The 15,085-nt window shown below is 38.9% G+C and overlaps 1 protein-coding gene across 1 annotated transcript in view; it reads right to left on the bottom strand.

Annotated features, from left to right (window-relative positions):
* The window catches only part of DGUOK (deoxyguanosine kinase), a 39,767-nt gene extending 25,262 nt beyond the window's left edge, over positions 1-14,505 (bottom strand). Inside the window, exons 1-2 of the mRNA XM_074285467.1 lie at positions 14,183-14,505; positions 7,029-7,141 (exon numbers count right to left, since the gene is read on the bottom strand). Coding sequence (XP_074141568.1) covers positions 7,029-7,141; positions 14,183-14,324 — 255 coding nt within the window. The 5' untranslated portion in view covers positions 14,325-14,505. The remainder of the gene's footprint in view (positions 1-7,028; positions 7,142-14,182) is intronic.
* Between the last annotated feature and the right edge of the window lie 580 nt (positions 14,506-15,085).

Here is a 15,085-nt window from a genome sequence, read left to right as displayed (position 1 = left end):
TATGATCGTACGAATCCAGAAGAACCTACTCTGAGGGAGTTCACATGGGACAACAACACATACGTGGATTCAGCTTTGAGTCAGATGGAAAAGGCCAGTGTTACTCGTGGTTCAGTATCAGGGCAGATGGGAAGGCCATGTGAACTTTGAAGAGGTTGCTGGGAAAGGATTGGGCCCCCAAGGTCAGGCAGAGGTGAGGTTGGGATAGGGAGTGAAAATCCAAGATCTGGTAGGAATTAGACAGTGGAGGTTGGAATAGGAATAGGAATAGGCTTATTCTTATTGATCTTATAGGAATCTAGTAGTGGGAAGGGAAGGTCTCCGACAATCCTATACTCTGGCCCTAAACCTGCCAACACTGGAACTCAGCTTTGCGTCTGCTCCTTGAGCTTCAGATGGAGAACTTTTTTCCCTCCATCTTCTCTGGTCTGGAATTAGACCTCCCTGGGCCACTGTCCATTGTCTCATTAGAACATAAGCTCCTTGAGGGCAGGAACTTTGTCTCTTCTGTAATTGTCAGATGACATAGTGCTTGGCAAGTTGTAAATGATCTACAAATGCTTGATGGATCATTCATTCATTCATTCATTCATTCATTCATTCATTCATTCATTCCAGAAGGCAGATGCTCACTCCTACTGGCCAATCAGTATGAGAATGTAGCTATATGATAGGCTGGGCATTTGGATTTTTTTAAGAAAAGAATCAGAAAGTGCTGAACATTGAGCACCAAATAACATCACATGGAAAAGAATTGTTTGAATATACAGAGAGTGGCCATCTGAGACAGGTGAGGAAATTGGGCTCTGGTCACAAGGCTGGCCCCGAAGCATCATTGGAATGATCTAGGCATCTGCTGGAGCTTGCACTCTGGCAAAAATAGAGCTGTTAGTAATGTTCTGACTTGGCTTGAGGAGAATTTAATTTTTCAAAAAGCCAAGGACACTTCTGGACCCCCTCCCACCCAGCTCTGACCTAGGGCAGAGAATCACTCAGGTGACCCAATAGCACCACCCCATGGTAACCGAGGAATATACACTCTTGGTTAAGATGCTATGAATCAGCATGGTAAAGATCCTCAGCTCTCTCCTAACTACCCACCAAAAGCAGAGAAAAAGAATGGCAGGCTACACTGTCTAGTCCAAATTTACACAGAGAAAAAAACCAGAGACCAACTGTGTTGGGAAGAAGGGTCGCCATAGGGAAATCTTGAAGTCCTCCAACTTTGGAAGAGGGGCCCCCCTCCCTTATTATATGAATAAACTGAACAATAATCACAATAAGGAAATGTTCTGGACTAACAGAAGCCTAAGAGGTAAACAAAGAAGAAGCGTAATTTCCTAAGTTTAAGTGAAAAAAAAAAATTAGAAACCATATGAAATGGGGAGAAGGGTCACCATAGGGAAATCTAGGTAAATGATCTTAAAGTCCACCAACTTTGGAAAAGGGGCCCCACTCCTTTATTATATAATAATCACAATAAGGAAATGTTCTGGACTAACAGAAGCCCAAGAGGTAAACAAAGAAGAAGCATTAATTTCCTAAGTTTAAGTGAAAAAAAAAAATAGAAACCAACTGAAATGGGGAGAAGGGTCACCATAGGGAAATCTAGGTAAATGATCTTGAAGTCCACCAACTTTGGAAAAGGGGCCCCACTCCCTTATTATATAATAATCACAATAAGAAAATGTTCTGGACTAACAGAAGCCCAAGAAGTAAACAAAGAAGAAGTGTAATTTCCTAAGTTTGTGTGAAAAAAAAAAAAAAAATAGAAACCAACTGAAATGGGGAGAAGGGTCACCATAGGGAAATCTAGGTAAATGATCTTGAAGTCCACCAACTTTGGAAAAGGGGCCCCACTCCCTTATTATATAATAATCACAATAAGGAAATGTTCTGGACTAACAGAAGCCCAAGAGGTAAACAAAGAAGAAGTGTAATTTCCTAAGTTTGTGTGAAAAAAAAAAAAAATAGAAACCAACTGAAATGGGGAGAAGGGTCACCATAGGGAAATCCAGGTAAATGATCTTGAAGTCCACCAACTTTGGAAGAAGGGGCCCATTCCCTTATTATATGAATAAACTGAATAATAAACACAATGAGGAAATACTCTGGATTAATAGAAGCCCAAGATGTAAATGAAGAAGAAGAAGAATTTCATAATAAGTTTAAGCAAAGTTTCAGAGGGGAAAAAATGATCTGGCCACAAGGACTATAATCTTGACTCCCAACTCTCTAAGAAAAAAACAAAAGAAATGAAGCAGGAGCAGGCTCATGAAGAGATGGCAGTATATTATAGCATGAGGAATCCAGATCTCCTACAAACACTCAAGTACAGCTCTCAAGTGGAGCAAAAGGGAAAATGATTTAAAAAATCAAATGAGAAACAGCTAGAAGTTCTCCATTCAGTCCATGACCACACAGAAAGACTGCCAGAATCTTGAAGTCCTGAGCAGGTAGAAAGCAAAGTGCATAGGGGAGGAGAAATGGGACTAGAGGAAAAAAGACCAGTCAAGAGCAACCTTGTGCTTAGTCCGGCAGAAGCCAGACACAGAGCATCATCACCAAAATTAATGAAGCAATACCAAGGCATCTCCATTTGAAATACAGGAGACAGAACTTAAGACTGCTTACTAGTAACCTAGGAACCATGTGCCACAGTAAACAGATCTGTCAGGTAAGATCTGAGTTCAAATTCAAATTCTACCTCAGACACTTATTTGCTGATTAATCCCAGACAAGTCACTTAATTTTTGTCTTCTTCAGTTTCCTCATGGATAAAGTAGCTATAATTAATATAATTAATCCCTCACTGTGAGGATGAATTAATATTTGTAAAGTGCTTTGTAAGCCTTAAAGCAGTTTTAGAAATGTTATCTACTCTTACCTAATAGATTGTGAGATCAAGGACTTTGACCTTAATATCCCCAGTACTTAGCAACAATGTCTAGAGAAGAGTAGGTAACCCACCTTTAGAAGTCAAATTAATTTTTAATTTTTTCTTCAAAAGCCTTTTATTGAATATAATATATAAATATACTAATATAACAACATTATTATATGATTATTATCATAATTATATATTATATATAATACATTATTATGATTTAATATTTTATAATTTATAGATGATATATAATTTAATATATCATATATTATACAATAAGGTGATTAGTAAGTAATGTGTTCCATGCTTCTGCTTTTTCACATTTGTTTGTGTGTTTTGTGTTTCGAATGCTCAGGACACCATCAATTTTTATAAAGGTGCTATGCCTAGCATGGATAAATTCTTCTCTGTTCTTGTTCAGTAATTTTTAGAGATCTACCATCAAATGATCTGACCACTTTTCTACAAAAATGATACAATATAGCTAAACTTTTGGAATGCACTTAAAGATTTTCAATAAAAGAGAGAATGAACAAACTAATGTATTAATCAAATAATAATAATACATAAACCTAAGAAATCAAAGAACCCTAATTGAATAACAAATAAATTCTGGAAATCAATGAAGAGATTAATAAAAGTAAAATTAAAAAAATTGAATTGTTAAATAAAACAAGGTTAAACTTTTTTTTTTTTTTTTTGCTGAGGCAGTGGGGTTAAGTGACTTGCCCAGGGTCACACACTTAGGAAGTGTTAAGTGTTTGAGGTCAGATTTGAAATCAGGTCCTCCTTACTTCAGGGCTGATACTCTATCCACTGCACCACCTAGCTGCCCTGGTTAAACTTTTTTTTAAAGTGTGATTTTATCACCCACAACCACTCTGAAGGACTTACGATGAAAAATTCTATCCACACCCAGAGAAGGAACTAATTGTGTCTCAATACAGATTGGAGCATTCTCTCTCTCTCTCTAACTTAATTTTTAAGGATTTTTAATTTTCATTAGGTGGAAGACCTATGTTTTCTTTCACAACTTGACTTTTTAATAGAAATGTTTTGTATAACTTCACGTGGGCTTTCTTAATTGTGGGTAGGGATAAAGGAGAGAACTTACAACTCAAAAACTTTAAAAACAAATGTAAAAAAGATTAGTCTGAATGTAACTGGGGCAAAAATATCAAATAAATAAATAAAATAATCTTCAAGGGGGGAAATAAAGTTTGATTTTAAAATGAGAAAGAAAAATGAAATTGAATCAAAAATGAAAAAAAAAATCCCAAATCAAGTTAAATTAAGGAAAGTAAAAGAAATTATTTTGTCTAATTATATGTCAACAAAGTAGATAACTTATTTGATTATAAAAATAAAAATTACCTAATTGTCAAAATAAGAAATAGGTGATTTAAATAATTCAGTATCAGGAAAAACAAAATGAATAAGCCATTGAAAAATCCCTACAATCATCTGGATTCACGAGTGAATTCCATCAAATGTTCAAAGAACAATTAACAACAGATGGTAAAATAGAAAAAGGGAGAGATCCTTATAAACTCTTTTTATGATACAAATAGGATCCTGATACTCAAGTCATAGAGGAAAAAAAAGCATAGAAAAAGAAAACTATAGACCAATATCTGAAATGAACAGTAAGACAAAAATATCAAATAAAATGTTAACAAAGAAGTTCAATAACATTATTAAACACTTTTACACCATGGCCAACTTGGCTTTATATTAACAATGCATGGTTGGTTTAATATATGGAAAAATCAAATATGACAGAGCATATTAAAACCAAAAATAAAAAAGTGCATGATTATGTTGATCTAGTCTCAGAAGGCTTCTTGACAAAATCTAGTATCTGTTTCTGTTTAAAAACAGAACAACAATAAAAAGCATCATAAGAATAAATAAATAGTCCTTTTCTTTGCTTTAGAAATATTATCTATTGAAAACCAGTCAGTCTTATATATAATGAAGAAACACTTTCCAATAAAGTCAGGGATAAAGTACAGATATCTATTATCTCTAGAAATGAAAGTAATAAGAAAAGAAAGAGAAATTTAGGGAATAGACATAGGTAAAGAGGAAACTACTGTTTCTTCTAAGTACAATATGACGGCCTAGCTAGTGAACCTCAAGGAATCAACCAAAATAGTAAGTGAAACAGACTGAGCAAAAGTTGCAGGATAGAAAATAAATCAACAAAAATCACCATCATTTTTGAATTCTACAAAAAAAATCAAGTAGAAAAAGTTAGAATGAGAAAAATCCATTCAAAATAATCACCAAATATATAAAACATTTATTTGGGTGACAAATTACAGTATATAAAGGTTATGGAATATTATTGTAATGTAAGAAAAGATGAAGGAGGTGGTTTCAGAAAAATCTGAGAAGACTTGAAGGAATTAAAGTAAAGCTAAATGGGCAGAACCAGAACAATTTATTTACAGTCACAACAATACTGTAAAGTTAAACTACTTTGAAAGATTAAGGAATCCTAATCAACATGACTGATCACAATTTCAAAAGTCTCAAGCTAAAATATGTTATCTACCCTCAGATAGAAAATGGATGGATTCAGAAGAAAGATTAAGGCATATTTTCCTTTCTTTCTTTCTTTCTTTTCTTTTTTTTTTTAACATGGCTAAAGTGGGAATTTGTTTTGCATGTGTGTGTGTGTGTGTGCACAAAATGAATTTTGTTTTTCTTGATTCTCGGTGGAAGTGGGAGGGAGAAAATTTAGAACTAAAAGTAAAATAAAGTTGAATTAAAAATAGAGAAAGAACTTAGATATGCACAAAAATAGTCATAACAGTATTCTTTGTTGAAGCAAAGAATTAAAAACCAAAAGGATGACCATTCATTATAAATGGGATATTGACTAAACAATAACAAAAAACATCACAAAGAAAATCAACTTTGAAAGTCTTTTCAGATCTTCATGCAATGGCCACTCTAACTGCAAGGAAGATGATAAAGAAGTGATAGACTAGAACTGCCAAATGCAATATATATTTTCTGAGATGGTCAGTGTGTAGATTTGTTTTGCTTGGCTAGGCTTATTTATTACAATAGGGGTATATTGATTTTAAAGGAGGATGAGAGGATGGTGTTGTAATAATAATAAAAAAAAAAAAAAAAAAAAAGGAAGGGGAAGAAATAGGGCCATGAAAGAACTTTTTTAAAGCGCAGAGGAGAGTTTCAAGGGAGATACTGACAGGATAGTCAGCTTCGAACTGATTATATACTTACATAACCAATGTATATAATAGAGAATGATGGTTCATACACTGTTTTCTTTTTCTGTTCTTTGTATATGGAAACGTTCGTGTCTGTTTATGTTTGTCAAGTTCAAAATGACCAAAACAATCTTAAAAAAGCAAGTTTAGGATGGGGAAAGTATGAGTGGGTTTAACAAGCTTTCAGAAATAAGGAGATAGTGTCAGTATGCTCTGCCTTCACCAAATATCACCTCGCATATTGTTTTCAGGTCTTAACATCACAGTTGAAGAATGACATTGAGAAGTTAGTTTCCAGAGGGGGTTAACAAGGATAGTACATGGCTGGGAGTCCATGGCATAGGAAGATCAGTTAAAGGAACTAGGCAGGAATTGTCCTGAAGAAGAGAAGACTGGAGGTTGGGGCATGGGAATAATAGCAGCCTTATGGATGAGGGATTAGATTTACTCCCTTTGGTTTCAGAGGATTGAAACACACCAGAAGTAAGTGAAAATCTCAAAAATGTCCATTTAGGTTTGATAAAGGAGAAGAGCTGCCTAAAAGCAAAATGGCCTTCCCTGAGAGACAGTGGATTTCCCCTTCCTTAAAAGTCTTCCTTAAAAGACCACAAGCTTTCAGAGAGATTTTTTTCCTCCATGGATTGGTCAAGGTGGATCAGGTTGACCTTCAAGATCTCGAATTATGTTACTCTAGAACTCCAGGGTCTGTGTCCTTTACACCAGCCAAACTGCCCCTCAACCAAGTTTTGTCTCCCCTTTTTGGGGCAGTGAAATCGGCATGAGGTTGATTCAAGGAAACACAAAGGGTATTTCTTGCCCCACTCATAATAGCAGGTCAGTCTACTACCCTCTCCTACCACCTTGCTGCCAAGGGCTCCAGCACTTTGCAAACTTACTGTCGAAGTGCCAACAGCCTGGATGTTCTGCCATGTTGTTATTGGTTCAGCAGCTATGTGCCACTCTGGAAAGGTTTTCAGGAGTAGCTTCACAAAAGTGGATTTCCCCACAGCTGCAAAAGAAATTATATTTTTAAAAATTATTTTTTCATTATCAAAAATGTATTTCTCTCTCTTCTACTCTTTGCTATCTATGGGCAGGTGAAGGGGGAGTGGGGAGGGAAAGGAAAACCAAGACCTTTATAATATGCACATTCAAACAAAACAAATTCTTGCAATGGTCATGTTCAAAAATATATTTCTTATTCTGCATATGGATCCCTTTACTTCTCCATCAGGATACGGGAGCATTCTCTTAATCATCGGTCTATATTCCAGAGTCATGGTTAGTCATTGTGTTGATCAGGGTTCTTGAGTCCGTCAAAGTTGTTTGTCTTTAAAGTGTTGTCACTGTATAATTTGTTTTCTTTGGTTCTGTTTACACTGCATCAGGTTTCTCTGAAATTATCCTTTTAATTATTTTTTACAGTACAACGACTAGTTCACTATATTTAGATACACTAACTTTGTGAGTTATTGATAGACATCCCTTCCCTTTGGTTTCCAGTTCCTTGCTTCTACAAAAAGAGCTGCCATAGTTCTGCATATATGAGTCTTTCCTCTCTTTCTTTGATCTCTTTGGGGTACAGACTTTCTAGTGTTATTTCTGGGTTAAAAATACACAGACGGGGCAGTGGATAGAGCACCAGCCTTGAATTCAGGAGGACCCAAGTTCAAATCTGGTCTCAGACACTTAACACTTCCTAGCTGTGTGACCCTGGGTAAGTCACTTAACCCCAGCCTCAGAAAATAAATAAATAAATAAAAATACACAGACTAGTAACTCTGGGGGGATAATTACAAATTTTCCAGAATGCTGTACCATTTCAAAGTTCCTCCAACGATGCATTGATATACCTGTTTTTTCCATAGCCCTTGTGTTAAATTATATTTCTCTCATTAGTGATTTGGAACATTTTTTCCTATGGTTATTGATAACTCAAATTTCTTCTTTTGAAAACTGCCTATTCATATCTTTTGATCTTTCATCAACTGGCAAATGGCTCTCTTCTTCAGGACCAAGCTCAAATGTCACCTCCTCATTGGTGCCTTCCTAATGAAAATTATTTATCTACCCATCAATTCTTTCTTTATTGTTGTTGTTCAGTCTTTTCACTCATGTCTGATTTTTCATGGCAAAGATAGTGGAATGGTTTGCCATATCCTTCCCCAATTCACTTTTATGGTTGAGAAACTGAGGCAAATAGAGTTAAACGATTTGTCCAGGGTCACACAACTAATAAACTGTCTGAGGTCAGATTTGAACTCATGAAGATGAGTATTCCTGATTCTAAGTCCAGTGCTCAACCCACTGCAGTATCACCTAGCTGCCTCTTTCCAGATATGACTCAAAAATCCTTTCTCTAGAGGTGAGATAAAGTGCAGAAGGCATCAAATGTACTTGGTGAACCAGATAAGAAAATTACATCTTCAAACAGGAAAAGTAACCATAAAACGATTCAGTTTCTTCACTTATAAAATGAGTGCAGTTGGACTTAATACATTGTTTTAAAATTTTTATATCTTATTTTTTCAATTACTTGCAAAAAAACAATTGCTATCAATTATTATTATTTTTTAAATTGAGTTCTGGGGCAGCTAGGTGACCCAGTGGATAAAGTACCAGCCCTGAAGTCAGGAGGACCTGAGTTCAAATGTGATCTTAGATACTTAATATGTCCTAGCTATATGACCTTGGGCAAGTCACTTAACCCCAATTACTTCAGCAAAAAAAAAAAAAAATTCCAAATTCTCTCTTTCCCCTACCCTATCAGTGAGAAGGCAAACAATTCAATATAGATTATACATGTGCAGTCATGCAAAACATATTTCCATATTAGCCATGTTGTGAAAAAAGAAACAGACCCTGTTCCCCCTGTCCCCCCAAAACATCCACCACCAAACCTAAGCAAAATTTCAATCTGCACTCAAATTCTCTCAGGTCTTGGAGGCAGGTAGCATTTATTCATCATGAGTCTTTCAGAATTGTGTTACGATATTGTATTGCTGACAAGTTATTCCCAAATGATCATCATACAATATTGCCATCATTGTGTCCATTGTTTTCCTGCTTCTGCTCACTTCACTTTGCATCAGTTCATGTAAGTCTTTCCAGGTTTTTTTTGAGAGCATCCTGCTCATCATTTCTTTATAGCACAGTTATATTCCATCATAATTACATACCACAACTTATTAAGCTATTCCTTAAATGACGAGTACTTCCTCAGTTTCCAATTCTTTATCACTATAAAAAGTTGCTATAAATATCCTTGCCTCCCCTCCCTTTTAAAAATGATCTTTTGGGATACAAACCTAGGGGGGTATTGCTGGGTCAAAGGGTATAACCAGTTTTATATGCCCTTGAGTATAGGGACAGCATAATTTCCAAGGTCTCTTCCAACTTTAAATTTAAGATTCTATATTCTCTCTATATATATTCTATAGTTTGGAGTTCCTGGTACCCAAGGAGTTAGGAGTGGACAGAGAAGGACCAGGAAGGTATAGAAGAATCACACATGTTAATATACATTGGATTACTTGCTGTCTAAGAGAGGAGTGGGGGAAAGAAGTGAGAAAAATTTGGAACACAAGGTTTTGCAAGAGTGAATGGTGAAAACTATCTTTGCATAAATTTTAAAAATAAAAGCTATTTTTTAAAAAAAAGAAGGCTAGGAAGAAAGAGCCCCTGGACTCTTGTCCATATATAGCAGGAGAACAGAAGCAATTACAATAAGGTACTCAACAAAGAGAACTTGAAAGATTTACTCTGGCCTTCAGAAGAAGAATTGAAGACCCAGGCTTTAGGCAATAATTAAAAAGACCAGTTTCTATGGCATCCTCAGTTTTTCCCTATATCTGGTACTCATTTCATGACCTAATAAGAAATAAGCCAAGTTAGGACTCATCTGACAATCTAGAATGAGGTGATCAAAACAATTGCCTTTCACAAGCTGCCTTCTTCCCCAATGGACTAAGATGGCTCGCTTCTCGGCTGAGAGGACAGAATTATGGCTGTTAAATGAGGGCACACACAGGAGGATGTGGTTACTGTTTAGGGCAGGTTTTCCTGCTTGATTACAGCAGATAAGATCTCTCCAATCTTCCAGGCAGTTGGGTAACAGCAATCATAGTAGTCAGTGCTAATAGCTACCATTTCTCCGGCACTTTAGAGTTTGCAGGGCACTTTGCATGTGTTCTCATTTGATCTGAACAAGGACTCAGTGAGGCAGGTGCTTGTATTTCCTTCTTTTCCAGATGTTGAAACTCAGGCCCAGAATAACACATGTGTAAATAATATATAAGAATAAACTGGTTATATTCTAACATTGGGAGATGCTAAAAATGTGAACCCTATAATTATCAAGGATCATGTTTCTTGTGGTTCGGTTGTTTTCAGTCATGTCTTATTCTTTGTGACCCCATTTGAGGTTTTCTTGGCAGAGATATTGGAGTGGTTTGCCTCTCCAGCTCATTGTATAGATGAGGAAATGAGGAAATCGTACAGGTGAGGCAAACAGGGTAAATGACTAGCCCAGGATCATACAACTAGTAAATGTCTGAGGCCAGATTTGAACCCTTGCTCTCCTGAGTTGAGGGTTGACACGCTATCTGCTGCCCACTTAGCTGCTCTAGGCAAGAGCTGAGAATGATTCTCTTCCATCTTAGTGATGTTAAGAGATCAAAGGAAAGAGGAATACACAGGGGAAAGAGAGGAATAGTGAGTAAGATTATCATACATAATCAGAGCAATTAAACATATTTACAAATGAGAAGGAGGAAACAGCTGACAGAACAACTTCATTTTCATCTGGATGAAACACACACACACACACACACACACACACACACACACACACCCGCAAAACACTTGAGTACAAAACTACTTATCATTCAATGGGGAACTTGGCAGGAAAGGGGAGGAGGGAATTAGAGGGAAGATAGACTAAATTAAATTTATTTGACTAGAAGAGAAGCTAGGTGGTATAGTAGACAGAACATCTGGTCTGGAGTCAGGAAAACTCATCTCAGTGAGTCCAAATACAACCTCAGGCACTTACTAGTTGTGTGACCCTGAACTAGTCACTTAACCCTATTTGCCTCAGTTTCCTCTTCTGTAAAATGATCTGGAGAAGGAAATGGCAAACCACTCCAGTACCTTGGCCAAGAAAACCTCAAATAGGGGGATGAAGAGTGAGACATAACTAAAATGACTGCATAACAATAACAAGAGATAAAGGGAAGGATTAGTCCTAAACAAAACAAACTTTAAGGATATGTTTTAAAATATTTATAGATATTTTTAAGATGGCAAAGTGGGAATCTGAAGGGAGGCATAAATTGGGGAATGACTGAACAAACTATGACATAGAAAGATGAAAGAAAATGACTATGCTGAAAGAAATGATGGAGACCATTACAGAGAAACTTGGAAAACATAACTGAATTAACAAGAGTAAAATGAGCAGAAGCAGAAGAAAAAAATATAGAAAACCACAATATGTTGTAAAGACAAACAACTTTGAAAGGCTTAGAACACAGACCAGTGTAATCACCAGCCACTACTGTAAAGGATCAATGATGAAGCAAGCTAGTCTCCAACCTGACAGAAAGGTGGCATAATATAAAATAAGGTGTGTGTGTGTGTGTGTGTGTGTGTGTGTGTGTGTTTGGCTTGACTACACATGTCTGTAACAGAGAATTTGCTTTTCCTTTTCTTTCATTTGGGGGGAATAGAGTGAGAAGGAAAGAAGGTTTTTTTTTTTTCTGATTGAATAAAATAAAAAGCAATTTAAAAGAAAAGGGATGTTGGAGGAAGAGAAGAAGATAAAGAGTCCCATTTTGGACATGTTCACTTTGAGATATCTATGGGACATGTCCAAAAGGCAGTTGGTGAGATGATCCTGATTAGGGCTGAGGCCTGTAGATCTGGGAGTCATTTTTTTTGCTGATGGCATTTAAACTCATGAGAGCTGATGAAATCTTAAGCAAGATAGTATGGAGGGCCTGCATTTTGGATTTCCTTCACAGGCTAATGGTACACTATTTCAAAGTCTGACTCTTTTTGAACACAAAATAACTGTGTAGACATATATACTAATATTGCATTTAATTTATACTTTAACATATTGAACATGTATTGGATAACTTGCCATCTGTGGGTGGGAGGGGAGGAGGGGAAAAAATAGAACAAAAGGTTTGGCAATTGTCAATGTTATAAAATGACCCATGCATATAACTTGTAAATAAAAAGCTATAATAATTTTTTTTTTTTAAAGATAGTATGGAGGGAGAAGAAAAGGGAATCAGGTTAGAGACTTTGGGAACTCCCATGTGAAAGGGCATAATCTAGGAAAAACTAGCAAAGGAGAGTGAGGGGCTATCACATAAGAGAAAGCAATTTCAAGAAAAACTAGAGGTCAGAATAACCAGTAGAAGAGGAGATCAATAACGTGACAAGTGGCAGAGAGCTCAGGAAGGGTGAGTCCTGAGAAAAGGTCGTTGGGTCTGGCAAGTGATCCATCACTGATGCTTTTTACAACTCTGACTTGGGAGGCAGGCAGAGGCGCTGGAGATCAGTCTATTTCCCTAAAGCTGCACCTGAGGAGTTATCCATAATTAGGACAGGCTAGGAACCGGCTAAAATCCATCAGCATCTTGGCTTGGACCCACAACTTCGGTTTTCTGCTATAAGGAGCCCACATGCAGGAGCAGGGACCTAGTGCTCTATCTCCCTGGCAGATGGGGCCTTAGTGATAACAATCACTTCTTAGGGGGAAACTTTGTAGTGCCTTTGTATACTTTGTAGTAAATCATTTGCCTCTAAGTTGCTTCTTCTCAGTGGAGATGTAAACTCCTTCAGTGCAGACATTGTATCTTTCTGTCAGTATCACACAGTAGGAGTTGGTTAAATTTAAATGCCAAGTTAGCCCCTCCCCTTTAAGGGGGGAGGGCAGAGCCGCAGGCAGCTAGTCTGAAAAGGCTCTGGAGGAGCTGCTGAAGACCCACAAGATCATATCAAAAACTAACGTGATAGGTGCTGTCTGGCACTACAAGGTGTCTGTTTTCTGGCCCATTCAAAGCACCTCTCTCTAGAGGCCCGCGTCCATGTTTTAGGAAGGGCAAAATCCTGCTAAAATCCCCATCTTCTACAGGAAGCCTTTCCCACCTCCTCTTAATAATTGTCCTTAGCTCTCAAACATTTCCTATTTAACTGGTCGATTGCATCTTTGTATATATCGGCATCTGCTTGTTTGCTTGCGATCTCTCCCTTAGAGTGTGAGCTCCTTGGAGGCCCTACATTCAGTGGCACATAGTAGGTCCATAAATATGCCGCCTGATTGCTTTGGGTGCAGCCAGGCCCAATCTGCCCTGGGCCTGGAATCAGTGGGGCGCTCCCCGTTATTGCAGGGTGTCTAGAGGAAACTTTCCATTTTTGAGTGGGATGAAGATCAGGTCAGGTCCAGTGTGGGCTCCTGGGTCAGTGGGTCCCTTGTAGCGAGCTGTTGTCTCTAGAAGCTGCCGGATCGCTCTCTGGGAAGAGATCTGTTGTGTCTACTCAAATCTCTCAGACAGATTCTTCTTCCTGTAGTGAACCGTTGTCTCCAGGCAGTTGCTGTTAACTCTTGTCCAGAGAAGTGACTTCCCTTCCTGCAGAGAGCCCCGTCAAGATCTCTTCCCAGAGAGCGATCCGGCAGCTTCTAGAGACAACAGCTCGCTACAGTCCCTCTCGGCCCTGAAGGCTCAGGGGCTGCATCAGCGAGATCGCGCATCCCAAAATATGCTTTTCCTCCCCATTCCTCCTTTCCCTTCCCCTTCCTCCTCTCTTTCCTCTCCTCCTTCTCCCTCTCCCTCCTCAGAGCAGGTACCTCTCACGGCGCAGGCCCAGACCGGGCCTTCGGCCGACTCCACCCATCCAGCCCAAGGGCCTATCTAGATCAGCCGTCCAAGGCCTCGGCTCCAGCAAAATCAGACCCCGCCCCCGGTCTCCGCCCCGCCCCCTCCGGCTCCCCGCCCCGCCCAGGGCCAGACGCACGTCCTGCTCGGGAGGACCTTACCGATGTTCCCTTCCACCGAGAGGCGCCGGGGTGCGCGCCTCGGAGCCCGACCCGACGCGGAGCGCTGGCTCCGAGCCACGGGCCCGAGGAAGGCGCGGAGTAGGAGCCGCAGCTGCGGGGCCGGCCTGCCCAGAGCCGCCATCCTCCTCCGCCGCCTCTTTCTCCTGCTCCCCCTCCGCCTTCAGTGCGTGCTCCTCCCTGGGCGTGGAGGTGCGGCCTGCGCCGCTGCCCCGCCCCGCGCTGGGACCCTGAGGGCCGGATCGGGCTGAGCGCCTTACGGTTCCTGCTCCATCCCTGCCCAGCCCAGATCCAACCCAGACTGCTCCGGGCGCCAGCCTCCTCCCCCCCCCCCCCCCCCCCCCCCCCCCCCCCGCCCTTGCTTGGAGGCTGCCAACCAGTCACGATATCCCGGGGAGATCCGCCAGTCAATCAGCTAGGGTTCATTGAGTCCCTACTATGTGCTGTTTACACAAAGACAGGCCCCGCTCTCAGGGAGCATATTTCTTTCTTTTTTGGTTTTTATTACAGCTTTTGATTTTCCAAACACATGCATGGCTAATTTTTCTTTTTTCTTTTTTTTTAACTTTTTAAAATTAATTTTTATAATTATAACATTTTTTTTGACAGTACATATGCATAGGTATTTTTTTTTTTAACATTATCCCTTGTACTCCCTTCTGTTCCGAATTTTTCCCCTCCTTCCCTCCACCCCCTCCCCTAGATGGCAGACATTCCCATACATATTAAATATCTTATAGTATATCCTAGGTACAATATATATGTGCAGAACCGAATTTTGTTGTTGCAAAGGAAGAATTGGATTCGAAAGATAAAAATAATCTGGGAAGAAAAACAAACAAAAGCTCACAGTTTACATTCATTTCCCATTGTTCCTTTTCTGGA

This window comes from Sminthopsis crassicaudata, chromosome 2 (assembly GCF_048593235.1).
Source record: "Sminthopsis crassicaudata isolate SCR6 chromosome 2, ASM4859323v1, whole genome shotgun sequence".
Lineage (NCBI taxonomy): Eukaryota > Metazoa > Chordata > Mammalia > Dasyuromorphia > Dasyuridae > Sminthopsis > Sminthopsis crassicaudata.
This window is presented reverse-complemented; position numbering and strand designations above follow the sequence as displayed.